Source organism: Pagrus pagrus (assembly GCF_965226575.1).
Source record: "Pagrus pagrus genome assembly, chromosome: 9".
Taxonomy (NCBI): domain Eukaryota; kingdom Metazoa; phylum Chordata; class Actinopteri; order Spariformes; family Sparidae; genus Pagrus; species Pagrus pagrus.
The window spans coordinates 18717797-18730476 of NC_140193.1; the positions used below are offsets into that span (position 1 = coordinate 18717797).

The 12680-nt window shown below is 44.1% G+C and overlaps 2 protein-coding genes across 2 annotated transcripts; both read left to right on the forward strand.

Annotated features, from left to right (window-relative positions):
• Positions 1–540: 540 nt before the first annotated feature.
• LOC311263048 (protocadherin 8) lies at positions 541–4906 on the forward strand. Its single transcript, XM_084362900.1, has 3 exons — positions 541–3141; positions 3246–3444; positions 4238–4906. Exons 1-3 carry the CDS (start codon positions 676–678, stop codon positions 4549–4551), a joined length of 2979 nt encoding a protein of 992 aa, XP_084219026.1. The 5' UTR covers positions 541–675; the 3' UTR covers positions 4552–4906.
• Positions 4907–7741: 2835 nt separating this feature from the next.
• Positions 7742–11923, forward strand: cnmd (chondromodulin). The gene is made up of 6 exons (XM_084361861.1): positions 7742–7804; positions 8298–8438; positions 8556–8669; positions 8810–8963; positions 10557–10744; positions 11293–11923. The coding sequence occupies exons 1-6, from the start codon at positions 7751–7753 to the stop codon at positions 11518–11520; spliced, it is 879 nt and encodes a 292-aa protein (XP_084217987.1). The 5' UTR covers positions 7742–7750; the 3' UTR covers positions 11521–11923.
• The last annotated feature ends 757 nt before the right edge of the window (positions 11924–12680 follow it).

Below are 12680 nucleotides of genomic sequence, written 5' to 3' on the forward strand. Positions count from 1 at the left end.
GAGAGGTTGTGGACGCTTTCTCGCTCGATGTCTCTCCAGATAATAAAGCTGTTCTCAAATGAGATGCACCCCGAACCGAACCTCTGCTCAGCTCTCCAAAAAGACAATGGAGCTGGCCTTGTGAGAGTGCGTGCGCACGCTCGCTCGCGCGCACACGCAGCCGCTCGCGCGCCCATTTACGCACCTTACTCGCTCGCTCCATGGACAATAAAACCGAACATCAAAAGGAGAAGAAACGGGCTCTGGCTAAATAAAACCATCACTCGGTAATGGCTGCAATAAGACGATAAACAGAGCAGGAACTATCTTCAAGCAATGGCATATCTATTCTGCTCCTCTTTTCTTGTTCTTTTCTGCAACTTCCCTCAGTGTTCACTCTGAAAACAGGCTTAGAGCTCCTTCTTTCTCTTTTTTTTTTTTTTTCACGAGGGGGTATTTTTAATTCTAAAGCGAGGGATTGGTCACACTTCGTCTCATTAGCATGAGGAGCTGTATAAACCCCGCCACTGCAGAATTTTGAGCTGTGTTGAAGGCGAGGCAACAAGCGTATCTGACTGGCTGCGCGCAAGGAGCAAGTAACTTTCACTTCCAGCCACAGTTCAGTTCATAAACGCGGGAGCTGCATGGAGAGCTCACTGCTCCAGAGGTGAACTGCTCTCATCTGTTCCGCGCGCAATGAGGCTGCTTACCGAGGGGAAGATCACCACGAAGATGATACGCGGCCAGTTTATAACTTATTGGCACCGGTGGATTTTAATATTCTCAATCCATCAATTTTTATTTGCCTCGCCGGCTCGGTCCGAGGGAAATACTATCCGATACCAGACCAATGAGGAGGGCGCACCAGGTACAGTCATCGGAAACCTTGCCAAGGACATGTCCTTGAGTCTGTCTCATTCCTCCAAGACCAATTTCAGGATGATGAAACAATTCAACGCTTCATTCATCAGGGTGAGAGAAAGCGACGGGGAGCTCGCTGTCGGGGAACGAATTGACAGGGAGAGGATCTGCAGACACACTCCACAGTGTCTCATTACTTTTGACGTGGTGAATTTCTCCAAAGATCGCTACAAATTGATTCACGTTGAGGTGGAAATAAAGGACGTCAATGACAACTCTCCGGAGTTTCCAAACAGGGAATCTATAGTGGAGATCTCAGAGAACGCAGCCGTGGGCTCCCGGATCCCCTTGGACCCGGCTGCGGACGCAGACGTCGGGTCAAACTACATCCAGAGCTATCAGATCTCTGTCAACAGTCACTTCACCATTGATGTGCTCCTGAGAGCGGATGGGGTTAAATATGCGGAATTGGTGCTAATGAAGGAGCTAGACAGGGAGACTCAGTCATCATACACTGTGGCTCTGGTGGCCACAGACGGCGGGAATCCTTTCAGATCGGGGTCAACAAAGATCACTATCAAAGTGACTGACTTTAACGACAACAGTCCGGTTTTTGACCAGAACAGTTTCTCCGTCAGTTTGCCGGAGGACGCGCCGGTTGGCGCTGTCATCCTGGACTTGAACGCAGTTGATGCTGATGAGGGCTTGAACGGGGAGGTCGTCTACGGCTTCGGAAAACAGGTTTCTCACGAGATCCGAGAACTTTTCCAAGTGGATAACAGATCGGGTCGCCTGACGCTCCGGAGCGCGGTGGATTTCGAGGACAAAAGCACCTACGAGCTGGACGTGCAGGCGACCGATCTGGGACCCAACCCGACCCCCTCCGTGTGCAAAATCATCATCCACGTCACAGACGTTAATGACAATGCCCCAGAAATCAGCATCACCCCGATGACCTCCATCGCCACGGGCATCGCGTACATCAGCGAGGCGGCAGACAAGGACAGTCTGGTGGCGCTGATCAGCACCCTGGACAGAGACTCGGGTGTGAACAGCCAGGTCCACTGCACGCTGTACGGCCACGACCATTTCAAACTCCGCCAGGCTTACGAGGACAGCTACATGATAGTGACGGCGGCTGTTCTAGACAGGGAGAGGATTAGCGAGTACAACTTGACGGTCATGGCTGAGGATTTTGGGTCACCCCCGCTGAGAAAGATCACTCAGTACACCATTAGACTCAGCGATGAGAATGACAACGCCCCTCACTTCAGTAAAGCTGTCACTGAAGTTTCAGTGGTGGAAAACAACGCCCCGGGGGCCTACATCACCACAGTCCAGGCCACAGACGCGGATCTGGGCAATAATGGCAAAATCACGTACAGACTGGTGGACAGCCTCATCATGGGCTCCCCTGTGAACACCTTTGTGTCTCTGAACTCGGTGTCTGGCTCCATATACGCCCTGAGAAGTTTTAATTATGAAGTGATGAAACAGCTAGACATACACATCCAAGCGAGTGATGGGGGGTCACCACAGCTGCAGAGCACAGCTGTCATCAGGCTAAAAATAGTTGATCAGAATGACAACCAGCCTTCTATCATCGAGCCAGCGCTTTACAAAGGATCTGCTGAGGTTTTCCTGCCCAAAGATGCACCTGCAGGTTATGTGGTAACCCAGATAAAGGCCACAGATGCTGATGAGGGCGTAAACGCGCAGCTGTCCTTTAAAATCACAGAGGGGGGACACCTGGGCTTCTCTGTCAACAAAGACACAGGGAAGGTGCACGTGAGCCGGCAGCTGACGTATGATCTGGCAGACAATGTCAAAGTCACAGTGGCGGTCAGCGACCACGGGTCCCCCTCGCTCAGCTCCACAGCCGTCATTCACTTGAGCTTCATTGAAGGAGCTCTGCCCAGCATGCCCTCCTCTTCTCAAAATGGCAGCGAGGAGCTCTTTGAGTGGGACATGTCCATAGCCATCATCATCGTCCTGGCAGGGAGCTGCTCCCTCCTCCTGCTGGCTATCATCCTCATCACAACCATTTGCAACCGCAGGAGAAAGGAGACCAGGGAGGGGGGGTACGAGGAGAAAGAAGACGCACCAAATGTGGAGCAAGTGGAAAGTGGTCACATCGATTCATTGATTGCCAACCACAAAGGCAAAGTGTTTGATGCCCATCCATTTCCAGAGAAGCCTCCATTGGCCAGCAGCAACACAACAGAGGCAGCCTGCGAGGATGGCAGGCAGACAGCAGGCATCTTTGAGTCAAACAGCAGAGTGATGGAGGGTAAATTAAAGGCAAGTATTTTTATTTTCTCTTTAAGTGTGTTTCACGCTGACTTTTTGGTCTTTTTTGGCATCTCGACTCAAAATCTAAGTGGGACTTGTTTGTGTCTTTGCAGGGTTATTCCACACTGCCAGGGTACGGGAAGGAGACGGTCAGGCCGATAACGATATGGAAGGGCAATTCATTCACGACCATCTCAGCCAGAGATCCCCACATCAGTGGCAAGGACAGCGGAAAAGGGGACAGCGACTTCAATGACAGCGACTCTGACATAAGTGGAGACGTGCACAAGAAAGAGTCGCCGCCGACGAACAGTGAGTGTCACGGAAACAAAATAAAGCTGCAAGAAATTCAGAGGGAAGATGAGAGGATGGGAAGATGAAATCCTTGCCTTCTTATAGTGTGGGTTGTACTTTCATCCAAGCCATGCACCATGCAGATTGCACCCAGTTACAACAATGCAGCAAAAGAGTATTTTTATTGTCGATTGATCTGCCAGTGACTTTTCAGGATTAATCGATTAATCGTTTAGTCAATAAGATGTCCAAAAAAGTTTGAAGAATGCTGATCAAAAGCCCAAATTGATGCCTTCAAATTGCTTCTTTTGTCCAACCAACAAGTCTAAAACCCAAAACACTTCATTTTTTTATCATAAATGACAAAGAAAAGCAGCAAATCTCTACATTTAAAGGGGCACTATGTCATTTTGGAGAAGAAATCCAAACGCCAAAGATTTTTTTCCATAACTGAATAAACAAGCTGTTATCAATTATGAATGAGGTCCCCAGAACACTGTTTGAAGCTCGAAAGGTGGCAGGGTCCGCCAAATATAAACAAAGTAAAACTGTGTTGTCCTTTAAAGGCAATTTGTTTATTCAGTTTATTCATGAAAACAAAGTTTGTTTATTTTAAAATCGTTCTCTTCTGATTAAAATATCTTCTCCAAAACTACATACTGAACCTTTAAGATGGTGGAACCAGCAATTAATTTTCTCTCGATCGATTAATCATCTGATCACCTGGGATCGCTTTTTCGTTAACCTCGACCAGGGGAGCCAGCAAATGCATTCATTCTCCGTCCTGACAGCTCTACTGTTTCCCCCTCAGGTCTCTGGGCGTGCACGAGCGAGTGCAAGGTGCTGGGACACTCGGACCGATGCTGGAGCCCCTCAGCGACACGGCCCAACACGAGCATGGCCTGTGGACCGCATCTGTCAACTTTCTCCAAGACAGCTTCACTTCCCCGGGACACCAGGAGGGAAAACTACTACCCTGCTCACTTACCTAAAACCAACGGTCTGCAAAGTGTGTATGAAAAAGTCCAACACCAGGAGTTTGATTATATTCTCGTCGGTCCGCCGACGCCGGCCCGAATACAGGAAACGGATGAGATCTCCATCCCAGAGTACACAAACTCTTAAAGCTCCAAAAAAGGGAATCTGTCTTTCTACTGTACAGTTCTTTGATCTTAATTGACTCTATGTTGGGTTGTTGCTGTGTTTTGTAGTATGTCGTGTCTTTTGGCTCATATAAGACTGTTCATTGTATCATGTGTAATATGCAAGATTTTGTACATTAATAATATATTTTTCATAATGATTCAATGTAAAGAAGAATTTTATTATACATTTTCAAGAGCATGTGTTACTATTTAAGGGGCATGACCAATGGACAATGAGGCTGCGAGGGGCCCTCCTGCTGTGGAAAACAATCAATATGAAAGATTACCATGTTTGTGGTAGAGTTTTGTCACATTGTTGCACAAATAAAGAGTTAAAAGCGGAGCTGTTTTGCTGTCGAGCTATCTGGGCTTACAGGACTCAAATGTAATTGCATAGTAAGAGTACAACCTATTGTCCTGAGGAGACATTCAGAAAGCACGCAGACTAACCTCAATTAGCCAACTGAATGCATTTCATTTGCCTTAAAGGCTTATAAGCTGCGGTAAATAAAATGTGCTCCTCCAACGATCACAGCCAAATTGATAGCGAAGTGTAAGCCAATGTCATATACTTTTTATTCTACACAATGTAGTTACTGTGCCGCCTCAATTTGCATGCAAATAGTGCATCGCTGATCAAATGCTCTTACAATTACATATTTTCTCGAAGGTCAAAGAATCCCCTCACCTTTTCTGATTGCCTCCCAGCTTACCAATTATCCAAAAAATGTGGTTCAATCTGTTTCCAAGCAACAGCAGCACTGCACATTTGAATCCCTTTTCTTACTGTGTTTTCTTCTTTTCGACAAGGACAGAGTAACCTTGACCACGAGACTACCTTTCCGCCGTTGTCAAATCACAAAACTCATAATTAAGCAGAGGTTATGTCTGTCTCTGTGAGTGTGAGTGTGAGTGTGTGTGTCTGTGTCTGTGTCTGTGTCTGTGTCTGTGTGTGGTTTTGCAAGTTAGTGCTGTCTTAGCATACTGCGGGAAGATAAAGACCTAGTTTGACTACAGGGAGCGCAATCTGTTCGCTCCCACTGACACCTGTAACCAGCCAGGAACTGGAGCAAATCTGCATTATTCATACGCGCTCATATCATAATTGACATCAAATCATTAGAGGTGGGTGACTCAAAGAAAGGCATACAAGTATTCTCGGAAAGCGTGGCAAGACTTATTTGTGAGTACTGACAGTGGCAAGAGAAGTACTCCGACTGTGAAAATACTCCACTACAAGCAAAAGTCCTGCATTCAAAACCTTACTTCAAAAAAAGTAGCCAAGTAACCAGCCAAATGCATTCAAATGATCGGAGTTAAATAACTCATTGTGCAGTAAAATATGCACAGTAAAACTAAGTACATTAACTTTACATTAACATTAATACAATTTTGAGGTACTGGTACTGTACTTTACTTGAGTATTTCCATTTTCTTTATACCTCCACACCACAACATTTTGCAGGCAGACATTGTACCTATACTTATACTTGTGCTTGTACTTGTGCTTGTGCTTGTGCTTGAACCTGTACCTGTACCTGTACTCAAGTATGACTTTTGTGTACTTATCACAACAGTACTTATTTGTAAGTACTTATAGTGGTGAAAGAAGTACTCAGATCCTTTAATTCAGTAATAGTACACAAAAGTCATACTTGACTTTTTAGTCTAAAAAGTCAAATTTTCAAGGTGTCAGAAAAAAGATGCATTTTCCAGCTAATCCATGGGGGTTAGAAATACTTTATTTGGCCGAAGAAGTAGGATCAAAGTAACGCTTAGTCAGTCAGTTTATCACAAACATTCAAAATCAACACATCTGGAGATACATGGTTTTCATGCGCATGAAGGGTATGAAAACCTGTAATTGAAAAACAACTATGCAGAAAAGGGAAGTAACTAAGTACAAATACTTTGTTATGTACATAAGTATATTTTCAAGGTATCTGTACTTTACTTGAATATTTAGTTTTCTGACAACTTTTTACTTTTACTCCCTAAATTTTAGCACAAATATTTGTACTTTCGACTCCTTACATTTTCAAAACAGGCTTGATACTTTAGTTTGTTGCATTCGAAGGGAAATATCAATTAGCTATTACTCACAAGGCGTTACCAACCCCAAATTATACTTTTTGACTTCCTGGGAATGAGATTCAACAATCAACTATCTTTGTGGTGCATTTAGGGACAGCTCAGACAAAATCCCACTAATTCTACCTTTAAGTTTAATAGCCTTTCAATTACATGAGCTTCAGTTAGCTTTGCACAGAAATGGCCAGTTGAATGTCCTTCAGAGGGACACTTACTTTATACCTTTATACTGTGAGTACATTTCAGAGCCTGTACTTTCTCACTTTTGCTTGAGTAAAGGTGTTGAATCAGTGCTTATACTTTTACCAGAGTCCTTCTGCTTGAGTAAAGAATGTGTGGACTTTTGCCACCTCTGCAACCATAGTAATTAAAACTGTGTAGTGGAGCAAAAAGTACAATATTTACCTCTGAGATGGAGTGGAGTGGCAAAAAATGTTATTGTTATTCACATTCCAGCAGAGCACTTCTATGTTTTTCCACTAACGCTGACTGAAAGGTCAGTTCATAACCTTTCTCCCGACCATTACACCACTGCCTTTAACCCAGGACAATCTTTGCTGAGCCGCTTCAAAAGTCTTTAGCATTAGTTTGGCACCGCAGGATGGCCACCTCGCTTTAGGTACAACCTGGACCTACAGGTAACATTCAGACGAAGAATTTAGCTCAAAGAATTTATATCGACTGTACGTCATTCGCACTCAGGCGTCAAAAAGCCTCCTGCTGGATAACCTGATTCTCCACAGAGAGGCAGCAGCATTAGTGGAGGAATTATAGAGGACATCATGAGAGAGGGGATGGAAAAAGTCCAAAATACCACTCATGGATCTGGCTGTTTCGAACACTGCACGCCTCCGGTAAGACAGGCTTAAAAACTATTTGATTAGAAATATAAATGACATCCATGATGCGTGAATAAAACTCTTAAGGTTTCCAGGAACGTTATCAGTTGTCCTGGTTATCGTTGAGTGTGTCTGACTTTGCGTCGTCTGAATGTGAACTTTGATCAGGAACAAAGCACGCCGACCTCTGCTGCAGTCAGTCGCCTCCTGAGATTCGGAGCTGTGGCTCTTATTGTTGGCGCCGTGTTGATGTTGTGTGCATCCATGGCTGCTCTCTACCTGTGGAAAGCCAGCGATAAAAATGTAAGTGTTGACTGAGGATTACGCCGCAGTGCCCTTTCAATAACAGATATGTGGAGTGAATGCAGGGAGGCTTTAGGATGCTTTTGGTGGGAAATGGAAAGTAGATTAGAAAATCCTCTAATCCTATCAATAATCATATTCATCATCACAATTCAGGCCGTGAAATTGCATCTAATTCTGCCTACAATGCATGCAAACTTAATAAATTGCTGCTCCTCCGTCTTCCACGAGGCAGTGTAATGTTTATTTGTGTCTTATTGAGCTCACCTGTAGGGCAGACATTCCTTTCAAGGTCTGCAAGAGCATCCCCTGTGGTGTTTTGCTCAATTCTCAGTGTGCTTAAACTACACAGGATTTCTGCAGAAGAAGCAACACCGACAATTACGGCGCAGGGGAAGCTTGTTTTTCTCTGTCTCACTTCTATTGTGTCTGCCACAGTGTGATTTACATAACTCGACTAATCAGTCATTCTAACGTTCCACTCTGCTGCCAGGTTTATAATGTTCGTTACAGTATGAACATCAATGGGGAGGTGAGGGACGGTTCCGTGGAAATTGATTCTGACAACAACCTGGAGCGATTTAAGACTGGGAGTGGAGCTGAGGAGGCTGTGGAGATTCATGACTTTCAAATTGTGAGTGAGTTTGTCCTTGTTCTCTCTTCCTGAGGTAGTTCAGCGGAGACTTTGTGTGTGCTTAGCAAAGTAGCAAAGCTGTGAGTGTAAACATGGCATCTCTGTGATTTGGTGCAGGGAATAACCGGAATCCGCTTCTTTGGAGGAGACAAGTGCTATATAAAATCCCAAATCAAAGCCAGCCTTCCACACATGGGAGCTCACAACAAAGCCTCGTTGATGTTTGACCTGGTATATGCACACTACTTGACAGAGAACGTTGAGAATTGGGGGAAAAAAAGGAAAAAAAGAAATTACAGAGGATCTGCTGCTTGCTTTTAACACTGTCATTTCTCAGTGATTCAAGGACATTATCTGTTTCTTCCTGCCAGACAGATGAAACCATGCCAGTGAGGTTTGATGAGGAGTTCCTCATATGGGTTGCAGCGGAGCAGCCGCTGAAGGACACCAGCTTCCTGAGCAACAAAATTCTGGGTCTTTGCGGGGAACTTCCCATTTACTGGCTCCAACCTATCTATCCTAAAGGTTGATTTCTTCTCTTCTTTCTGGCAATTATTGATTCACCCCGTCTACAAAACGAGTCTGCTGTCAAAGAGCGTGGTCTGTTTCAGTGATTCCCAACCAGGGGTACTTGTCTTTCAGAGGGTACTTCTGCAGTTGCCAAGGGGTTATTGAAAAGATCGAAGCGAAGCTCAACTAATCTGTGTGTATATCTACTTAATGAGTGAGCTGTAACACGTGAACATTGCATCGCTCACTTCATGCAAGCAGAGAGGTTTAAAGGTGCACAATGCAGTTTTGGGGAAACATAATATTTACAACATTAATTAGGTAATAACACAAACTTGATAATATTTATTTAAGTAAAACAGTATGAAATTGTGTTCTCCCTTGAGGAAAGTTTGTTTATTGATATCAATCAGTCATAGAAATCAATCAAATACGATTTTTCCTGTCTGATTAAAATGTCTTCCCCAAAACTACGTAGTGCATCTTTAAAGATAGCAGGTTACAGCGACGACTAAATAGTAGCTAATTATCAGCTTACTGTTTTTCAGCCGTTTATCCGTAACCTATAACAGGTGCAATATGAATAATTGTAATTTGAAATATTTAAAAATGAACTCAAATTATCACCAGAATGTGAAGAAACAGCGAGAATAACCTGCAGTTTGAAGCTCCAGTGCTAACAATGTAAACAGCACCGACACTCCCCCGGCACTCAGAGCTCCCAGTCCGGACCACTAGCTACATGGCTAACTGAGCTAACTAGCTAAGAGCAGCAAACAGTTAGCATCAGCAGTTACTCCAGGTGATATGCTCCATTTGCTTGAGTTTGAATTCTACAGGTGGCCAATTCTTACATATTACACCTTTAATTGTATAATGACTAAAATTGTTTTAACAATATCTGTATTCTTGGGAGTTTATTATGGTCATTGGTATTTATATGAAGGCGTTATGTGTGTCGGGTACAATTGCCCCCTTATGCTGTAACAATCACCCCTGCATGGGGGCCGCTGCTTGTGTGGGAGCGTTAGCTGGGACGGCTGGGGCTAGCTAGTTTGCGTGCACCATCCTACCCATCCTACAATCCCAAAGCGTCACTTTTTGACGAGTTGGGAATGAGACTCAAAAATCAACTTTTCTTACAAATAGCACCTTTAAAGAAATAATAACATCCAGTTTATAGCCTATCTAATGACAGCATCCTTCACTTGATCTGACAGGGCTAGATACATTAGAGAAGGTTGTGAACTACAGTACAAGTCTATTTCATCTGAATTATTGTCCATCCTTTCATACTTTATTCATATCTCGGTTGCCCTGCTTATCTGCTGACACACTTGTAAAATCCTGATTCTGAGAAGTTGTTGAAACACTTGAACATCTTGAACATACACTCCATTTAGAGCCGTACACCAAAAACAGCTCCGGCTCTTGTATCAAAAGAGAATGATCTTGAAATATGCAAGACTGCCTGAAATCACTGCTGCTAATTTAATAATTCAGGACATGAGAGACAGCCCCAGCTATGTAGGATTGAGCTCTGAGGACGTGTACGGCGCCTTGTGGATGTTGACCCAATACTCTTGCCTCTTGTGGCTGCTGTAACAGATGGGGAGAGGGGAAAGAGAGACACACAGCGAGCCAAACGGCAGTTTAACATGGAGGAGATGGAGGCAGCTGCCGAGGAGAGGGACCCGGTGAGTCAAGCAGAGGAGGGCACCTCCAGAGTTGTGGAGGAAGAGGAGGGAGGACAGTCCACTGCGGGGTCAGCGTACAATCCCGAAAACCCCTACCATGTGAGTGCCGACTTCATCGACAATGCTGTTTATGATAAACAAGCTCCAGAGCTGGTGAATTTTTTATTAACTACCAAGAGGCATACACTGAGCCCTGAAGCAGCCCTCAAAGTAACATTATGAAGTGAAGTTTCTCTGTTTGTCAACACTTCTCCTGCATAACACCCCATACCCGCCTTGTTAAAACATGTGCTCTCACAGAAATAGAAGTGTTAACCTGGATTTAGTCAGCTGTGAGTTTACTGTATACCGCTGCTGCTGCGGCTGCTGCTGCGGCTGCTGCTGTTGAGTGGGTGTCATATTAGTTGCTATAATTACAGGTCACAGGGGTAACAGCTGCCATTCCATATTGATGAACTTATGAACTGAAGTGAAAATTCCCATTGGTTATAAAAATTCATGTTGCCTTCGAGAAGCGTAGTCACATGTTTGGAAGGATGAGAGGATTTCTTTTTTTTTTTTTTGAAAAACATCTGACTTGCAAATGAGTGTGAATTTAGAAAAAAAAAAGATCCCCTTCGAAAATTAACATTGCTTCCAAACTGCAGCGCAGCGGAGCGGCCGGAGAGGAAGGCGCCGTGACCTTTGACACCATGTTAGACCACCAGGGGATCTGCTGCTCAGAATGCCAGCGCAGCTACACTCACTGTCAGAGGATCTGCGAGCCTCTGCGCGGCTACTGGCCCTGGCCTTACAACTACAGAGGATGCCAGGTAGCCTGCCGCGTCATCATGCCGTGTCGCTGGTGGGTGGCACGCATTTTGGGTGTTGTGTAAGAAAACACGCTACACTTGTGAGAAAACATATCTTTTTGTTTTTTTCCTCCAAAAGACCCCCAAGGTCTCTTATTTTATTATGCATGCAGATATTTATTTTCTGAGTTTGACTAGCAGAGAGCTATGCCTGTTAGCATGAAATGGATATCATGATTTTCTGATATGACAAATATTTTCTCTATGTGCTTTCTTTTTGCATGCATGCACCATTTCTTTTCATACAGTAAAACTGGAACACATAAATGGCATATTCCTGTTTGTAGCAACATACTCACAAATGAGCCCATTCTGGGTTTTTTTTTTTTTGTTTGTTTGTTTTTTTGCATCATGTAATACCCAGGCTTAATGCACTGTACTGTGTTTAATGGAAGGTATGGGACTGAATCCAAGGGCTGAGCGGATCATGTACCTTTTCTGACTGAGTAGGCTTCAATAAATTCTAATTACAGTATATGCTGGCTTTGATGTAGATGTTTTTTTGTGTCACATCTTGTTTCCATGGTTCCACTGGGTGCTTTTTTGATAAAACTGAAGTGACAGCAATGGTTGCCATAACTTCCATTCACAGCTCAGAATCAGTTTGAGGGCAATGCAATTTGTGCACACTGACATCTGCATTGATGTGGACTAATGCGAGATGGGTGTCATGGCAATGATGGAAAATATTTCCATAGAAGTGACATTTTCTGTTAAATAAATAAATCGTTTTTTTTTTCTTCTGTGAAGAGAAAGGAGAGTAGATGCTAAGCTACCAAATGACATGATCACAGAGACGGGCTTTTTTTTCCCCCCGCGCAGCTGTTACTGGGGCTTGTGGCGTAAGCTATTCTCAATACCTCAAAATCAAAAGAAATCAGATTACTATCTCTAAAGCCATATGCCAACTTTCTAAATAATTGAAAGGAGCCATGTTGCGATCAAGACGATTTCACAGAGGGTGATCCAGGCACATCAAATTACAACAGATGTGAAATTGCACCATATCTGCCACTAAAGCTGCATTGGAAACTCTGAAGCAGTGTGAGGGAACAACACAAAGAGATGCTTGTCTCTTTGCTTGGAGATCTTTCCTGGTTTTTTCGTGGGGGTAGAGGTGCTTATCACATCTGCAGTGCTGATAAGACGGCCTCTGTGCTTCCGTAGGCTATATAATATTAATC